General features: G+C 51.9%; 2 protein-coding genes and 1 non-coding gene across 4 annotated transcripts; all 3 read left to right on the plus strand.

Annotated features, from left to right (window-relative positions):
• Positions 1-371: 371 nt before the first annotated feature.
• On the plus strand, positions 372-2,982 carry RPL12 (ribosomal protein L12). The gene is made up of 7 exons (XM_030286902.4): positions 372-529; positions 600-673; positions 801-899; positions 1,561-1,642; positions 2,209-2,295; positions 2,690-2,802; positions 2,891-2,982. Exons 1-7 carry the CDS (start codon positions 493-495, stop codon positions 2,894-2,896), a joined length of 498 nt encoding a protein of 165 aa, XP_030142762.1. The 5' UTR covers positions 372-492; the 3' UTR covers positions 2,897-2,982.
• LOC115497604 (small nucleolar RNA SNORA65) lies at positions 1,283-1,410 on the plus strand. Its single transcript, XR_003963169.3, has one exon. It is a non-coding gene; the product is annotated as a small nucleolar RNA SNORA65 (small nucleolar RNA).
• A 2,783-nt stretch (positions 2,983-5,765) lies between the features above and the next one.
• On the plus strand, positions 5,766-17,022 carry ZMYND19 (zinc finger MYND-type containing 19). Of its 2 annotated transcripts, NM_001245836.1 has the most exon segments (7): positions 5,805-5,923; positions 6,232-6,291; positions 7,594-7,700; positions 12,300-12,440; positions 13,955-14,069; positions 14,072-14,135; positions 15,458-15,979. In NM_001245836.1, coding segments are annotated over 6 exon segments (501 nt in total). In that variant the 5' UTR covers positions 5,805-5,872; the 3' UTR covers positions 14,099-14,135; positions 15,458-15,979.
• The last annotated feature ends 163 nt before the right edge of the window (positions 17,023-17,185 follow it).

A 17,185-nucleotide genomic window follows, 5' to 3' on the forward strand; every position in this document is an offset into this window, starting at 1 on the left:
GGGAGCACCAAGTCCAGCCCGGGACTGATCCCGCCTCGGCCCTAGTGCAGAGCGCTGAGCGCCACTGCCAGCCCTTCCTTGGACACCTTCGGGGGCCGGGACTGCACCGGTGCCCTGGGCGGCCCCTGCCAATGCCTCGCTACCCTTCCATGTGGTCCACATTTTGCTATCTATCTATCTATCTATCTATCTATCTATCTATCTATCTATCTATCTATCTATCTATCTATCTATCTATCTATCTATCTATCTATCTATCTATCTATCTATACATAGAAATACAAATACACATCTATAGAGATCCCGCCACGGCCCGCTCGCCACCTCTCGCGAGATCTCGGCTGCTATCCAATATTTTCCTGTCCTCTCGCGAGATCTCGGCGGGTATATCTTAGGCCCGCGCAGCACACGCTGTCTTTTAGCTGCTCGGGGAAGGCCTCGGTTTGTGTTTCGGCTTCAATCCGCCTCCATCCGCCTCCATCCGCCGCCGCGATGCCGCCCAAGTTCGATCCCAACGAGATCAAAGTGGGTATGTGGCGGGCAGCGGGCCGGGAGGCGGGCGGGGGCCGCGGGGCGCGGCTGATGCGCTGTCCCCTCAGTTTACCTGCGCTGCACCGGCGGCGAGGTCGGAGCCACGTCGGCGCTGGCGCCCAAGATCGGACCGCTGGGGCTGGTACGTGCCGGGGAGGGGGAGGCCAGGGGAGGGTGAAACGTGTTGGAAGGCGCTGGGAAACAGCCGGGACAGCGCCGGGGCTCTCGGCTTTAACCCGAGCCATGTGTGACTCTGTGTCGCCCCTCAGTCCCCCAAGAAGGTGGGCGATGACATCGCCAAGGCCACGGGCGACTGGAAGGGGCTGCGGATCACGGTGAAGCTGACGATCCAGAACAGGCAAGCGCAGGTACCGCACGCCGCAGGGGCCGGCCGGTGCTGCAGGCGTGGAGCCCGCCCGGGCTCCGCCTGCTCCAGCCACCGGCCCGGATCCCGGCAGGGTCCACTCAGCCCTTCATCCTTCCGAGGTGGATAAAATGAGTGCCACACACGGGCCGTGTGGGGGTCTTCCGCGAAGACCTTAAAACGTGGGTGGGGGGATGTGTGCGGAGCCTTGGGGCTTTGTCAGGCAGGAGGAGCCCGAGAAGAGATCCTCATGTGCCGAAATTCAACTTCCATCCTGTTGCAGATATTTTTTTTTTTTTTTAACAGAACATTAAACCAGCAAAAAAAAAAAAACTTACTTAAAGCAGCATAGAAATAGCTCATTTAAAATGTTAACTCCTGTAGCCACCTGCCACCGTACCTGTTCTGATGCCTGTGGCTGGTACATTCCAGTGGTGAGCTGAGAGGAAGCCCCAGGCAGGAAGCAGTCCTCTCCTGCTTGTGGGGAGGCCTGTGCCGAAAACCTGGGAACAGATTCCTGCAGCGCAAAAAAACCTGGAGTACGAGGGAACTGATCAAACCCACACTGTTCTAGCAATTACCTTTGCTGAGATAATGGACAGGTTGATTGAGTGTCTTCATTAGTAATGTAGAATGGGGGGGAAAATTAATTTCTTTGTATTTAGATAGAGGTTGTTCCTTCTGCCTCTGCTCTGATTATCAAAGCTCTGAAGGAGCCACCTCGTGACAGGAAGAAGCAGAAGAACAGTAAGTGTTCCCCTGTGTTCGGTTCTCAATATTTTGGGGCTAAAAGAGGGGAAATACCAGTACATTTCTCTGGGATTATTCAACACTAACTGGTAAATAGGGGACATGAGGCCGTTTTGGACATCCCTGCAGTGCCAGGGAACCGACAGATGAATATCAGCAGAGCTCTGTGTTTGAGGAGAGTATGGAGTTGGGAGGGATTTAAAAGCCCATCAGTGCCACCCCTGCATGGCAGGGACACCTCCCACTGTCCCAGGCTGCTCCCGGCCCTGTGCAGCCTGGCCTTGGGCACTGCCAGGGATCCACAGCTGCTCTGGGCAAAGCTGGGGTAGAACAGGCCCCTGCCCCATGACTGTGCTGTAGCACAGGGCCTGGCACAGCCAGGGGAGCTGCAGAAATGCCAGCTTAGAGAGAGGAGTTGGGGGAAATTCGGTGCTGCAGTCTGGGAGCAGCAGCACTGTCAGCAGCCCTGCTGGAGCTGCAAACCCACTGATCCAGTGCTGGGAATGGTGCTCCCAGAGGAACGGGGGAGCTGACAGTGCCTCACTGCTGCTGTTCCCTCCCAGTTAAGCACAGTGGCAGCGTCACCTTCGACGAGATCGTGAACATCGCGCGGCAGATGCGGCACCGCTCCCTGGCCCGGGAGCTCTCGGGTGAGTGCGGGGCTGGGGTGCAGGGAAAGCTCCACTGCCGAGCAGGGAGGGCTGAGCTGAGCTCTGCTGCTGGGAGCAGGCAGTCCCAGCACCTGGGGAGAGGCACAGGGGTTTGCAGTGTTCCTAAGGGAGTTCAGGGTGTGAGATCTGGCTGTCCCTGCTGAGCCCTGAGGCTCCAGCCTGCAAACTCCTGAGGGGAGAGGGACAGCTGAGAGCAATGAGGAGTTCTGTCAGAAGCCACGCTGGTTTGGGTTGCAAGGGACCTTAAAGCTCCTTGAGTTGCACCCCTTGCCATGGGAGGGACACCTTCCCTAGCCCAGGCTGCTCCAGGTAAGCTCCTCAGATGTTTTCCCGTGGAGAGAAGAGCACTGACAAGCTGTGTCTGCTGCTGCAGGGACCATCAAGGAGATCCTTGGCACTGCCCAGTCCGTGGGCTGCAGCATTGATGGGAGACACCCCCACGACATCATCGATGACATCAACAGTGGTGCCATCGAGTGCCCAGCTGTAAGTACCCAGCTCTGACTCAAACTGCTGTACAATATCTAATTAATGAAAGACTCTGCTAATCAGCTATATTTGCTTCTTCCAACAGAGCTAAGACTGCAGAAAAGGAAGTTGCCAATAAAGGCTCCTTCAGTTTTTTGTAGCACTTTAAATACTAAAATAAAGACCCAGTTGTCTGCAGACACTTGTTGGTTTGATTTGTCCCTGTCCCATGCTGTGAATTTTCCTTTGAGGAATCTCTCCCTGTCTTCTGGAAATACAGCACCTTTGGTAGGATGTGTCCACATACATTCCTGAGGGATTGGGGCAGGGATGGAAGTGTGGCTGTTAAATTAATGGGGTGAGGAATGAGAGCAGAAGGTTTAGCCTTGCTTATTCAAAATGAGATCCATTAGTGTCCTTTGTTCCCTGATGAAATTTGGGTCACTGCCCTGGTGACTTGAGGGCCACAGGGCCTGAAGTGGGGCTGTAGTGACAGAGGGAAAGGCATGATCAAAAAAACCCATTTTTATCAAATCCATGAGCCCTGGCAGATACCCATTGTCCAGGACATGTCACTCTATCCCTGTCAGTGTGGAGGGGAGCTGCACTTTCCTCACTCCTAATGCAAAACGGAGCGAAGCCTGACCTGGGTAATCCCAGGAGCCCAGGGATGTGTCTGTCCCTGCCTGGTGTAGCTCTGCTTGGGCTCCCGGCCTGTGATGGCCCCTCTCCCTGTCCCCAGCTCCACGTGCAGCTGATGGAGTCAAAACCAGGACAGTTTGTGGTTCTGCGCTTCCATCCGTTTCCCCCCAGCTGGTTGTAGGGCCTTTTTCTGCAGCAGCCTGGAAAAAAACAAATACAGCTGAAATTGCAGGGATTTGCCAGGCTGGAGATCAGGAAAGGTTCTTCCCCCAGAGGTGCTGGCACTGCCCAGGCTGCCCAGGGAATGGGCACGGCCCCGAGGCTGCCAGAGCTCCAGGAGCCTTTGGCCAGCGCTGCCAGGGATGCCCAGGGTGGGATTTTGGGGGGTCTGTGCAGGGACGGGGCTGGGCTGGGTGATCCTGGTGGGTCCCTTCCAGCTCAGGATATTCTGTGATTCTCTTTGGTTCCTTTGTTGGAACTGACCATGTTACCATGTTTCAAGCTGGGAGTAATTTGGATGCTCTTGGAACAGGTCAGGTGTGGCTCCTCCTGCTCTGAAACCTGCCCAATCCCCATCTCTCCACGGGTTTGAGTAGCACAAATTCTGAAAAGGTACAGGGGGAGAAAACCTTTGTGTGATGAGTGGCCACAGGCTGAGGGGGCTGCAGAGGCTGTGGGATCCCCATCCTCACCCCAGGCTGCAGTGCCAGGGGAGGGTTGGGTCCCTTCCAGCTGAGGTTTGGCCGGGGTTCCACAACAAAGTGCACAAACGCCTGTGGTGCCTGAGGCAGGGCACCTGGCAGGGGCTGCAGCCCCTTTCAGCAGCAGCTCTGCTTTAAGCTCGGTTAAAATCTTTGTGCCCCTGGTGTTGGAAATCCAGTCTGGTGTGAGCCCTGAGAGTCTCAGGAGCTGTTCAGCCTCGTGCTGTCGTGTGTGGGTTTCCCTCCACTTGGCAGTGCTGGAAACAGTTGGAAAAATGATTCCCTTTCCTTACTGGGAGTTGTCCTGGGACAGGACCTGTAACTCTCCTTTCCCACGCTGCCTGAGGGAATGTGCTCTGGTAGGAGCAAATCAGTGCTTGGAAGGAAGGTTTGCCCTGTCAATAATTAATATTTCCCAAATCATGCTTCTTCAAAAGGAGGCAGAGTGTTCCAAAGATAACCACCTACATTAATGTCACATTTAAACCCATCTTCCTAACTTATGATTTAATTTAGTATCTTTATTAATGACATAGATGAAGGGATCAAGTGCAACCTCAGCAGGCTGGCAGGGGACACCAAGCAGGTGACATCAAGCTGAGGGTGCAGTGACAGATCTGAGGGATCTGATGCCATCCAGGGGACTTGGACAAGCTCGAGCAGTGGCCCAAGGGAACCTCATGAGGTTTAACCAGGCTAAGTGCAACTAAGGGGCAACTCCCGGGATCAATCCAGGCTGGGGTAAGCAGATGGAGCAGCCCTGGGAGAGGGCTCCCACAAATCTTTGCTGTTTTTTGAGGGAATGAAGATGCAGAGGATACCCTGGGTTGAAACCTGAACCAAAAAATTGCTGGGGTTCCCTCACAGATCCTGAGTACCCCTCAGTGCTGGAATGGCTGAAGTTCTGGCAGCAGCTGCCCTGCTGGGGAGTCTCTGGGGCGGCCCCACCACAGCCCCGTGGTCGCTCTGTGCTGTCCCGGGCAGGGCACAGCAGCCAGGCCCCACAGCGAACTGTCCCGGGGCCGGGCACAGCAGCCGGGCCCCACAGCGAACTGTCCCGGGGCAGGGCACAGCAGCCGGGGCCCCACAGCGAACCCCGGCGGCGCTCGGGCTGCACCGGGAGGGACGGCCGGGGTGTCCCGGGCAGGGCCGGAGCCGGACCCAGTGATCCCGGTGGCGTCTGCAGCTCCGGAGCCTCCGATCCCTGCCCGATCCGGCCGGACGCGGTTCCCCCCTCACGGCTCCTCGGGGCTGCGCGGGGTGTCCGTGCCGAGAGCGCCCGGGAGCCGGCGCCATGTGCCACCGGCCAGCGAGCCCCGGGGGCGTCCGTGTCCCCTTCTCGGGGTTCCCGGGGGTGTCCCCGGCCCTGTCGCCGCTCCCGGTGTCGCCGTTCGGCCCCGGGGTCCCTTTAAGCGCTGCCGCCGCACGGAGCTTCCCGCGAACGTGACGTCACCGCCCGCGCCTCCCGCGCCCGCGCCGCCCGCGCCCGCGCGCGGAGCCTCGTCCCACGTGACCCGCGGCGCGCGGCGCGCACATTGGCCGCGGCGGCGGCGCTCGCGGGAGTGACGCGGAGGCGGCGCGGGCTCCCATTGGTCCGCCGGGCGCGGGTGGGCGGCGGCGCGGGCCGCCATTGGCCGAGGGGCGGCGGGGGGCGGTGGCGCGGCGGCCCCGCCCCCCGGGTGTGCGCGAGGCGGCGGCGCGTGGCAGCGGCGCGGGGCGAGCGGCGGCCCCGGCGCGGCCCCGCCATGACCGACTTCAAGCTCGGCATCGTCCGGCTCGGCCGGGTGGCCGGCAAGGTCAGCGCGGGGCGCCGCCGGCCCGGGCGAGGCCGCGCCGGGCGGGGCGGGGGGCGGCGGGGCCGGGGCGCGGCGCGGCCGGGGCGCGGGGTCCGGCCGGGCGTGGAGCGGCGGGCGGGCCGGTGCTGCCGGGCGGGGAGGGCGGTGCTGTGCCGGGCCGTGCTGTGCATTACCGGTTGTACCGAGCCGCTGGGGCCACAGCGAGGCCACACGGAGGCCGTGCCGGGGCCTCACGGGGCCGTGCCGTGCCGTTCCGAGCCGTGCCGGGGCCGTGCGGCCGCAGTGACGGCGCTCTCGCTGTGTTGCAGACCAAGTACACGCTGATCGACGAGCAGGACATCCCGCTGGTGGAGAGCTACTCCTTCGAGGTGAGGCCCCCGCCGCTGTTTCCCGGGTTCCGTGGTTCCGCTCCCGCCCGCGCTGCCCCGGGGCCGGCGGGGCTCCGCTCCCACCGGGGCTTGCGGCTCCGTCCTTCCCCCGTGCCCCGCTCCGGCCCCGCAGCTCCCGATTGGCGGAAAAAGAACCACTTTTAACTCCCTCAAGTCCCAGCGTGGAGGCTTCCGAGCAGGAAGACTTCTGGGTTTTCTTTATTTTTAAATTCCAATTAGACGAACGTTGTTTTAAAACATTTATTTACTAATTTGTTTTGTAGTGTTTTTGTTTTCATGCTATTTGTATGCTTTTGGTGAAGTGCTAATTTATCCGTGGTTTGGCAAGCATTAAAAATGTTCGCTCTGCACTTAGTTTCGAATGAGGAAAACTTGTATTATTATAACTGATTATAGGACCAGAAAAAAGTGTTTCCTCTTCACATCCACTGGAAGAGGGTAAGTGGGTTCTACCAAGGCTTTGAAAGTGAAAGACAACTGTTACAAAATCTTCAACAAATAAGGGTTTTTTTGGAGGAGGGACCATCATTGGCTAAATTTCTGCAGTGCCGTGGATGCTTTGGGGCTGCTCTTAGGGATTTCAGGACTTTGGGCAGTGCTGCTGCCAGAACACTCCTTGTTTGTCCATTCCTCCCCTCTGGCAGCCACTGTGAGTTTCTGTCACTGTGGTGGTAACACACCCTGACTGTCCCAAATGTATCAAGTTCTTCCTGTGCTTTGAGAGCTCTGAACACCATTGTGGAGTGCTGGAAAAATGGCAGGAAAATTTGGAAATGCAGGCAAAATCTCTCCCAGTGAGGTGGGTGTAGGGACAGTGCTGGAAGCAAAGCCCTGGTGGCTGCCTAGGGACAGAGTGTGGATCCTGCCATGAATCCCCAGAGCTGCATTCCTGCTGTTCTTCATCCAGACAGCCCCCAGCTCCCCCCTGCTCCCCGCTGCCCTTTCCTAGCTGGGCTCCACAGGGTCCATCCACACCACAGCCCCTGGGGACCCCCTTCTTGGGGGGGTGGAGGTGCCCTTTGGCTTTCAGCACCCAGAGGTGCCAACAGCTGCCTCAGGGAGCTCTCAGGAGTTCTGGGAGCACAGAGCACTCTGAGGGGACAAGCTGGGCTGGTTGGATCCCTCTGGGAGTTTGGGACAGCTCAAATCCCACTGAGCTCAAGGGACCTGCAGGTACAAGTGTGAAATGTGGGGTTCATCCCCCCAAATGTGGGGTCCCTCCCAGTGGAGCAGGTGCTGTGTGCCCCATGGGGTGCTCTCACAGCCTTTCCTTCCCTCTAGGCTCGGATGGAGGTGGATGCTGACGGAAATGGTGCTAAAATCTTCGCTTACGCCTTCGACAAGAACCGGGGCCGGGGCTCGGGCCGCCTCCTGCACGAGCTGCTCTGGTGGGTACTGCAGGGAGTGGAAAACCAAGGGTTCAGTTTGCTGCCCCAGCTTGTGTGGAGTCGTCTCAGTTCCTATTCCCTCAGGAGAGTGGCAAACCCAGCACAGGGCCCACAGGACTTTGGTTTGCAGGGTCCTCGCAGGCACAGCCTGTGAAACATTCCAGGAGGGAGAGCAGAGACACGTTCATGGACACCCCGTTCACACCTGAGAGATGCTGCCCAAACTGCAGCTGGGGGAAGAACAGGACCTGCACCACTCAATAGGGGAATACAAACCTTTGGAGATTGGTTGTGGGGCTTTTTGTCTGCTGAGAATTGGCAGAGCACTGGAGAGAGGGAGCTCTGATGAGTTAAAATTTGAGGTGTTTTTTTATGGCTTTCTGCTAAGCTGCCTGAGGTGCTGCTGCTGGTGGTTCATATCAGCTGCTGCATCTTATTTTCAATACTCTACAAATTCTTCATAGGGTTAATATAATATTAAGTTTTAGGGGCCAATTTCCTCATTTGTGAGAGCAGCTCACCCTCTGAGCTCATCTGTTGCTCCTTCGAGCTGTTGATGGGTTTGTACAAAAGGTGGGATCTGCTGAAGAAATCTGATACTTATTTTAAAAGCCTTTTTGGAAGAAATAAGTATATTTTTCTATTCAGTTCCACATCCTTGGGAGTTACAGTGCCCAGGATGCCCTTTATCTTTCCAGGTTACCTTTTTCCCCTAGAACCAGGCTTTGCACAGGAGGAAGGAGACAGGAAGAATATAAGGTTATTATTTCCAGTCTGCTTATTAAATATGGATTTTAACCTGCATCTGTTAATATTTAATCTTATTGCACATAGAACTTTGTTGAAATTATGAAATTGGCTGCAATATGTGGAGCAAATCACTGACAGTTGCTGCTAACTGTGAACCTCAGACAGTCATAATTATTATCTGTAAGTAGCATTAAACAGCACCTGAAAATTATTCAGGTCAATTGTTGAAGGCTGTGCAAATGATGACAGCCCAGCTATTTGTTTATGACACAGCCCAGCCATTGCCTCTCCTGGCTTGTTTTACTCAAATTAGGAAGTCATTTGAGCATATTCAGTTAGGAAATTCAAATTGTGTCACTTGAGCATGGGCTGTGGTTAAAAATAAGAGATTGTGTGTAATGGGGATTTTGGAGAGGCACAGAGAGGGGGGTCAGCTGCCAGGCAAGCAGAGCTGCAGTTCTGAAGTTGCAGTCAGATTTCTGGACTAGAAGATATAAAATATCTCTGCTGTTCCTGTGAATTCCTTTTGGACCTGAAGGTGTTGGTGTTGCTGATCTTTAGTTGCAGGTCAGAGGCTCTGCAGGGCCTGTGCAGCTTCTGCCCCTCCTGAAGAGAGCAATTTTGGGGCTGCTCTGAGCACAGACCAGGACTGGAGAGTGGTGTCAGGTCCTTCCCTTGGTGAGGAGGGGCAGTGCTGCAGGTTTGGAGCCTGTGAGGGTCAGGAGAGCTGGGCAGAGCCAGGCAGTGATTGCATTTCCCAGGGCCAGCCTGACTCCTTGGATGAATGAAAACCACAGAATGTGGATTACTGCAGGTGTAGGTGTGTAATTCAGTTGTTCACTGCACGTGAACCCCCAAAACCATGAAAATCAACCCAATTGTGCGCCTGTGTGGTTTCAGGTACCGTGAGTAACGTGGTAGATGCAAGTAAAACAGATTTACATTTTTTTTTGTCTTTTCTAGTTAAGCAGGTATCTTCGCTCACATCATGAGGCCCTTTGGATAGAAATCCTGGAGCTGCTGGAGCTGCAGCAGTGCCAGGGACCTTCTCCCAGAGCCCTCCTGCTGCCCTGTGCAGAGGCAACTGTGGGATCAAAAGGCATCCAACCAAAGAGCTGAAAATTCCCCACCTGAGCTGCAAAAATTCTTACAGGGAGAACTTCCTGATGGCTCTTCAGCCTCTCTGCTGCTTGCTGTGATAGCCACATGGAGTTTTGGCTCCCCCAAAGCAGGGTTTGGGTGTCTCTGCAGAAGTCTTATCCCTGTGGAGCAATCCCAGCTCTGTGTTCTGATGTTCCCTGGGGAACAGCAGCAGCAGAGGATTAGTCATAAGTAGCACCAACTGCATGTTCAAAAAGACATCCAGGACCTGATTTCTGGGGGTTTTTGAGGTTTTTTTTTTTAGAGCACTTGCCATCTCACTGCCTGTAACAGGCTCAGTTCTGGTTCCTGGTGCTTGGAATTGCTGTGTCTGCACTTGTATTCCAGTCCTGGGCTCTGAGCTGCTGAAATACCAAAATAACAGAACCCACATGATTCCCTGAAAAGTCTTGGGGGAAGGGTTTTGCCTGGCAATTTGCAGGAGCTCAGGAGTGCCCGGGGAGGCAGAAGCTCCGGCTCTGCAGGAGTTTTGGCTGCATTACTGAGGCTGTTCACAAGGCAGGTTCTCCACAGCCTGTCCTTGCTGCTCAGTTTGGATGAGCTGGGATGGTCAAAGATAGGCCTGGGGAGGGGAGGGGAGTGCTCCTGTGTTCAAAGCTTTCTTCTTGATGCGTGGAGAGAAGGGACCACCCTGAATTTGGGCTGTGGAGGAGCAGGAGTTGGGTATGTGCCACTCTGCTGTGACATCCCTGTGTCGGGGACAATCTCTCATAATCCTTTCTCCTTCCCCACCTCCAGCAGTTTCTAAACTCTCATCTAATAAAATAAAAATATTTCTGAACTTAGGCTTGGAGTCCCCTTCCCTTTCCCCCCTGCACAGTCTGCTCTTGCTCTGAACTTCTGTCTCCTCCTCCCAGATTCCTGTCTCCTGTCTGTCCCATTTCTCCAGCTGGCACTTGCTCCTAGGCTCACTCTAAGAACCTTAACTCCTTCCCTGTCTCCATGTCTGACTGATGCTGACCTCCAGCACTTCTGGGTTCCCACTTGGAGCCCTCAGGACTCCCGATTCCCTTTGCCAGACCCTCTGCTGGCCTTCAACAACTCAAAAGTAGCTGTTACTGTAATGGCTTCCCAGTGCCAGAGGGCAGGGATGGATGGGATATCGAGCAGGAATTGTTCCCTGGGAGGGTGGGGAGGCCTTGGAGTGGCCCAGGATCCTTGGAATTGTTCAGGGCCAGGCTGGATGGGGTTTGGAGCAGCCTGGGTAGTGGAAGGTGTCCCTGCCTGTGGCAGCGTATGAGCTGAATTTTAACATCCCTTCCAACCCAAATCAAGCTGGGATTCCTCCTTTAGGGCACTTCAGCAGACTCTTTGCCATAGTTTGTTTGCTTTAATGTGTGTAATTTGGTTTATTTTTCCCCAGAAGAAGGATTTTATTAGTTTTACCTTCAAGGGGAAGAACTTTTCCCTGTTCCATGGAGACCCAGCAGACTCCCTGGCAGGGGGCTCCAGGCTCTGTTCTCATGCAGGGAATTCTCACAGGAATTACCTGGTGGGAGCTGGAGCATAGTCTGTGTGTAGGTGCTGCTTGTAGGCTCTCCAAGGGGATTCTCCTCATTAAATTCTACAAAGTTTTGGGGTGTATGTGAAGTGCAAAAGTTTTTCTTACCCCCCAGGGTGTATAACTTACACATATCTGTATGGATTTTGACCAAGAATACAAAATCCTACATTTTTCATTGTAAGTCATGTTGAAACAAGTTTTCTGTTCTGCTGGGTAACGCTGAGCTTTATAAAGGTTAAAAAAATGGGAATTTTTAAACTCAAGCAAATATCTCTTCAAAATTAAAATAACTATTTGAGCTGTTCAGTAAAGGCTGAGCAGGACTCGGTGTCCAGGCTGGGCTTGTGGAAAGCTGCTGGGAGATCTCCATCCTTGTTCTCCTGTGCTGGGATGTTCCTAATGGCAGAAAGTCACAGGGACACAGCCTCCTGTCCAAGCCTTGCATTTCAGCTGGAATGGGGAATCGTGCAAGAAGTGACACCAAAACTCGTCCAGGCATGAGGGAGTTTGACAGTGAACTTGATACTTGATGAAACAGAGAGAAGAGAGGTTAAAAGAAGGGGGAAGGGGAAATGGAAACCCTTAGAAGGCAATAGGGAAGATTCTCCCTGCAGCCATCCTGGCTTGGTCCTGCTTTGGGTTTTGGTCAAGTTTCAGATGTCTCTTGGTCAATTGTGGAGTCATTTGAGACTTTCAGCGTGTTACACACAATTAAGAGTCTAAAAAGCATTTGCATACTTGGTGAAACCTCTGTCCTGTTGCTGTTCAGAGATGTTTCTTCATAAATAATAAGCCTTGTGACACCACACCAGTGCCAAACTTGCACAAATGTGTCTGATAGAATTTCCTATGGAAATTACAAGCCGGTATTGGCACCTTCCAAGGAACACTACAGTTCCATGGATCTTTAGCAGTGACTGGAGGAGTAGACTCTGGAACTATGCAACATGCTTGATCTTACTCTATGCTCTGTCTTTTGATTAAACTAACTTATAATTGAAACCACCTGCTGGAAAAAGGCACTTTCTCCTGGTAGTTACCGTGTCTGAAGTAGCCACTGGAGTCTGTTTGCAGCCCGGTGCCAGCAGGTCCCAACTCACCTTGCCTCTGGAAGTGCTGTGTTCCTTGGTTTTTTAGCTATTCCTGTTCACCACTGACCCTCAGGCTGGTTTTGTGTCCTGCAGGGAGAGGCACCGGGGAGGGATTGCTCCTGGCTTCCAGGTGGTGCATCTGAACTCGGTGACCGTGGACAACCGCCTGGACAATCTGCGCCTCGTCCCCTGGGGCTGGAAGCCCAAGGCTGAAGACATCTCTAGCAAACAAAGGTATGGCAGCACTTGGCAGGGGGCATGAACATCTCTTCACATGTTGTCTCCTTCCTTTAGTGATTTTTGGCCTTTTTTTTTTGTCTTTTTGCCTTTTTGATTAAACCTTGGCCGCTTTACACATCACTGTGTGGGAATCCAGAGCTTCCCTCTGGCTGCCCTGGCAGGTCTGGGACCCTGGCAGGGGTCAGGAACCCCCCTGGACAGAGCCCCCAGAGACACTGGCTGTGATCTCTGTCCATGGAAAAGAGTTTTCAATCTTACAGGATGAATTACCAGCTCTGAGTGTTTGATATAAGTAATAATTAATTGTGGCACGGGTGCAAAAGTAAAATTTTTGGATTCTAGATGAGGGGTCCAAAGGGGACAAGATGGAGGAAATTGGGTGTGTTTTGTCCTTTTTTTCCTTCTTCATGCCCTCCATGTTTCACTGTGGTGTTGGCATTTTTCTATTAGTTTAGGCTAAAAACACACTGTTCAACGTAAGTAATAAATATTAGCACATTATTATATATATAGCACACGTAGTTTCTAGTGTATAATGTTTGTAACATCCCACTGAGGGGCAGAGCCCCACACACTACCCTACAAAACAAACCTGAAACAAAGCAGCAGAACATGTTATAAATAAGCAAAAATAAACAACCTTAAAAACCAACACAGACAAATTATAACTTCTTGTTTAACAACAAAGCAAAAAAAAAAGAAACTTTTCACAATCTCAGAATCATCAATACCTCAAATTCCAACAACTCTGTCCTGGCTTCCTCACCTGGGGCACAGTCTGTGCTCATGTCCCTCCCATCCCACCTTCGGGGTTGTGCCAGGTGGGGCTGGAAACCTCTGTGCCCTCCCAGCTGGGCAGAGCTCAGGGAAATCTGCACATCTCACTGCCTTCTGCCCCTCAGGCACCGAAATTCCAGTGGGAACTGGGAGCTGCAGAATGCTCCTGATGGAAATTGTGAGTTCTGGGCTCAGCTTCAGCACCTCTCACCAGCAGCCTGTGGGAGCTTCCCACGGGGTGGGTTTCACTGGTGCCACTCAGCACATCAAACTCTTTGTGCCAGGATGGATCTGGATAATCAGTGATGGGACACAGTGGGAGACCCACAGACTTCACATTCCTGAAACACTTGCAGCAGCAGCTTTAAGATTGGGGTGTTTAGAGCTGATTAAACTGATTTTGAGAAGCTGTAGTGAATTATGAGTGCTCTATGTGATTTTGGCAGTTCAAGAAAAATAAACAGATTTCATGCCAGAAATTAAGTTTGACTTGGTATGAATAATTTTGCACAGAATTAACTTTGCCTGATGTAAATGTTTCTTGATTGATACCTTTAAACTTTTGGGGTTTGCATTTAGGCTACAATAACCTTAAAATACCCAATATATGAGCAGTATCTGCAGTCTGAGGCTAAATACAATGTTAACCTTATTAATAAATAAATTTAGAATCAGTGTCTCTGTATGATTATTATGAATTGATGTACCAAACTTGTTTTTTTTTTTTCCAGGGAACAAAGTCTGTACTGGCTGGCAATCCAACAACTTCCTACAGACCCCATAGAAGAGCAGTTTCCTGTCCTGAATGTAACCAGATATTACAATGCTAATGGGGATGTTGTGGAGGAGGAAGAGAACTCCTGCACTTACTATGAATGTCACTACCCTCCCTGCACAATGATTGAAAAACAGGTGGGTTCAGAGAGCTGGGAGTGAGCACAGAATGCCTTGGGCTAATGGTGTGTCTAGGGATTTATTTGTTATTTAAAATGTAGAACTTTATGTGAGCCAGTGAGTGGCTAAAAGCAATGATTTTCTTCACTCAGGTTTTCTTTGGCCTGAAGCTCCAGACCCTGTGATAATTTTCAGTTGGAGGGAATGTGGGTTTGAGTTGGAGCAGTGGATGTTCCTGGGCTGCTGGGAGGAGGGTGATTTCTGCAGAGTGCACAAAAAGCCAGGAGGGAGCTTTCCTGCAGGGAGCAGAGCTGGGATGAGTGAGCAGCTGTGTGAGGCAGCAGGAAGCATTGTAGGAGGGTTTGGATGGTCGTGGAATCAAAAAATAACCTGGTTACCATTTCCTGAGGTGAAGGTGAATTGCAGGGGCCTTCATTCAGGGGACAGCTGGGAGGAAAAGTTCTGCTGGAGGAAGATAAGGCAACATCAGGAGTGAGAGAATGAGCTGTGCAAGGGCTGTGCCTCTTGTCACATAGGTGCCTTATCTATACACGAGGGCTTTTCTTGTGATAGCAGATGCTGAGTAGGCTAAACCCATTGTGTTCCACTTTCTGCTTTGGGGAAGGGAGCATTACAAAAATGATCTTTAATGCCCTGTATTTGAAACAGAGGCAGCTCTGCCTTTTATTTGGGTCTGTGCCCAAAAACTCCCTGGATAACAGTAACTTTGGCAATGGATGAGCTTGTGCAGCCTTCCTGATAATTTCTGAATTTCAGGTGTCTGTAGTTGAAAATAGAACTGAGGTTGACAAAACAGCAACATTGTGCCATCAAATATGTAATGCTCTAATATTTTGTCTGTTAAGCTCATTTTACAAGAGCAAATGTACAGCCACATAAATTGCTTCAAACCCTTCTGGTTCTCTGAAATTCATGGTGGGGTGTTTGTGTTTCATAGAATCCCAGACGGGTTTGGGTTGGGACTTTACAATTCATCTCATGCCATGGGCAGGGACACCTTCCATTATCCCAGGGTGCTCCAAGCCCTGTCCAGCCTGGCCTTGGGCACTTCCAGGGTTCCAGGGGCACCCATAGCTGCTCTGGGCACCCTGTGCCAGGGCCTCCCAGGAAGAATTTCTTTCCAATATCCCTCTAACCCTGCCCTCCTTCAGCTTCAGGCTGTTCAGCCTTGTCCTGTCACCTGTTTGTGACAGGCGTGGAAGACCTAATTGTGAAGCTCCTTGGGAATGCTGTTGGGTCCTCCTGGGGTGTCCCCTGGGAGTGATGCTGAGGTTCTGGTGGCACTGAGCAGCCCCTCTAACACCACCTTTTGTTCCCAGTTACGTGAGTTCAACATCTGTGGCCGCTGCCAGGTGGCACGGTACTGCGGCTCGCAGTGCCAGCAGAAGGACTGGCCTGCCCACAAGAAGCACTGTCGGGAGAAGAAAAGGACCTTCCAGCAGGAGCTCGGGCCAGAGCGGTGACCGGGTGGCAGAGGCCTCTCAGCAGCAGGATTCCTTCCCAAAGGCATTGGACTCTTGCTTTTGCACAGTATGACAGACTGCTTATCAAAGCCAGAGGCACTGAAGAAAAAACCCTGTGATGCTTGAGCAGAATGGCTGACTGGACTAAGCCAGCTCTGACTGGTGCTGTGGAAAGGGATCGGGTCTGCCCTTCCAGTATTATATTCTCAAGCAAAAAGACTACTATGGAGCTCCAGGCAGGAAGCTTCTCATTATTTATATGTTAATACGTTTGTAAACTCATGTACAGTTTTTGTTAGGAATTCTTGATAGCACTCATTAACTGTAATGTTCAGATGAGAACATGTTGTTGGCCTAAAAGTCAAAAAAAAAAAAAAAAAAAAAAAAAAGAAAAAAAGTCATGTAGCAAAAGCTTTTCCTCCCATGTGGCAGAAGTGTCTGTGGCAGTGCCAAGGCCAGCGGGGCAGGCTCTGGCATCAGCACTTCATATGGAGAACTCTGCATGGAAGCTCTATTTAAAAAAAAACACAAACAAAAAAAGAGCAAACAAAGTAAAGGTTGGAATGAATCCATGTCTGCTCTCTGGCTTTTTCCCCTTCCCTTGCAGCTGCCTTCAGAGCCCAGTCAGCCCTGGCTGCTGGCAGTCCCTGCAGGGCAGGAGCAGTGCCCCAGGAGCTGGCACGGGGCGTAGGGACCCTCTGGGATCTGTGTCCAGGCACTGCAGCCGTGGCTGCCTCCCAGGGGCTGCTGGAGATGGGCCTTGGAGCAGGCAGGATTTTCAGGAAGCTGGAGCAGCTTTCTTTTCCAAAGCCCTTGTACAGAAGGCAGTGGTAGGGGAGCTCAGGTAGCAGCTGTGTGTGGATGTGGTTGCCCTTGTGGCTTCTCCGTAGCGTAGGACACACTCCAGTCATGTGCAGAGATGTTTAAATATCTAATATTGGGTAATCTGAGTTATTTATTCACTTTTTAAAGACTTGTCATCAATCCAAGAATCACTTTTTTTTTTTTTTTTTTTTTTTTTTAATGTAGTAATGAGTAAAAGTAGTATGGGAGGAGGATTTCCCTTGCAGAGCACATGCCTATTTTTCTTTTCATGAATAACCATTTTCTATTCCATTTTTGCCTTAGAAGTGTAAGGAACATCAGTTGAGTTTCCTGAAGAGCTAAATGGATAATTTAGTGCCAGGTGTTAGTCTTGCTTCACAGTAGAAGAACGTGAACTGCTGAGTGCTTGATGCGGAGCCTTTCTTGGAGTGCTTAGTGAATTTTTTTTTTTGTAAAAGCCGTTTAGAATTTTGATTTTTCAATCAGGATTCACTTTGCCACTTCATGTTGCAATGTTGGTCTTGCTTGTATTCAATTTGTTAGAAAATTGATCTGCTGTGGACTTCCAATATTATATTCTGTTTCTAATATCTGCACAGGAAGTGATGAATTATTAACATTTGGGTGGGTTTTCATCTTTTGGCTTTAAGCATCTTGGGGAAATAGCAAAAACCTTCTGAAACTTCCTGCTAGAAGTTCAGTTAAAGGCGCTTGGTCGAGTTGCCACTCTTAAAGCACAGTTGTACTGTAACTTTTCTG

This window comes from Taeniopygia guttata, chromosome 17, assembly GCF_048771995.1.
Source record: "Taeniopygia guttata chromosome 17, bTaeGut7.mat, whole genome shotgun sequence".
NCBI lineage: Eukaryota > Metazoa > Chordata > Aves > Passeriformes > Estrildidae > Taeniopygia > Taeniopygia guttata.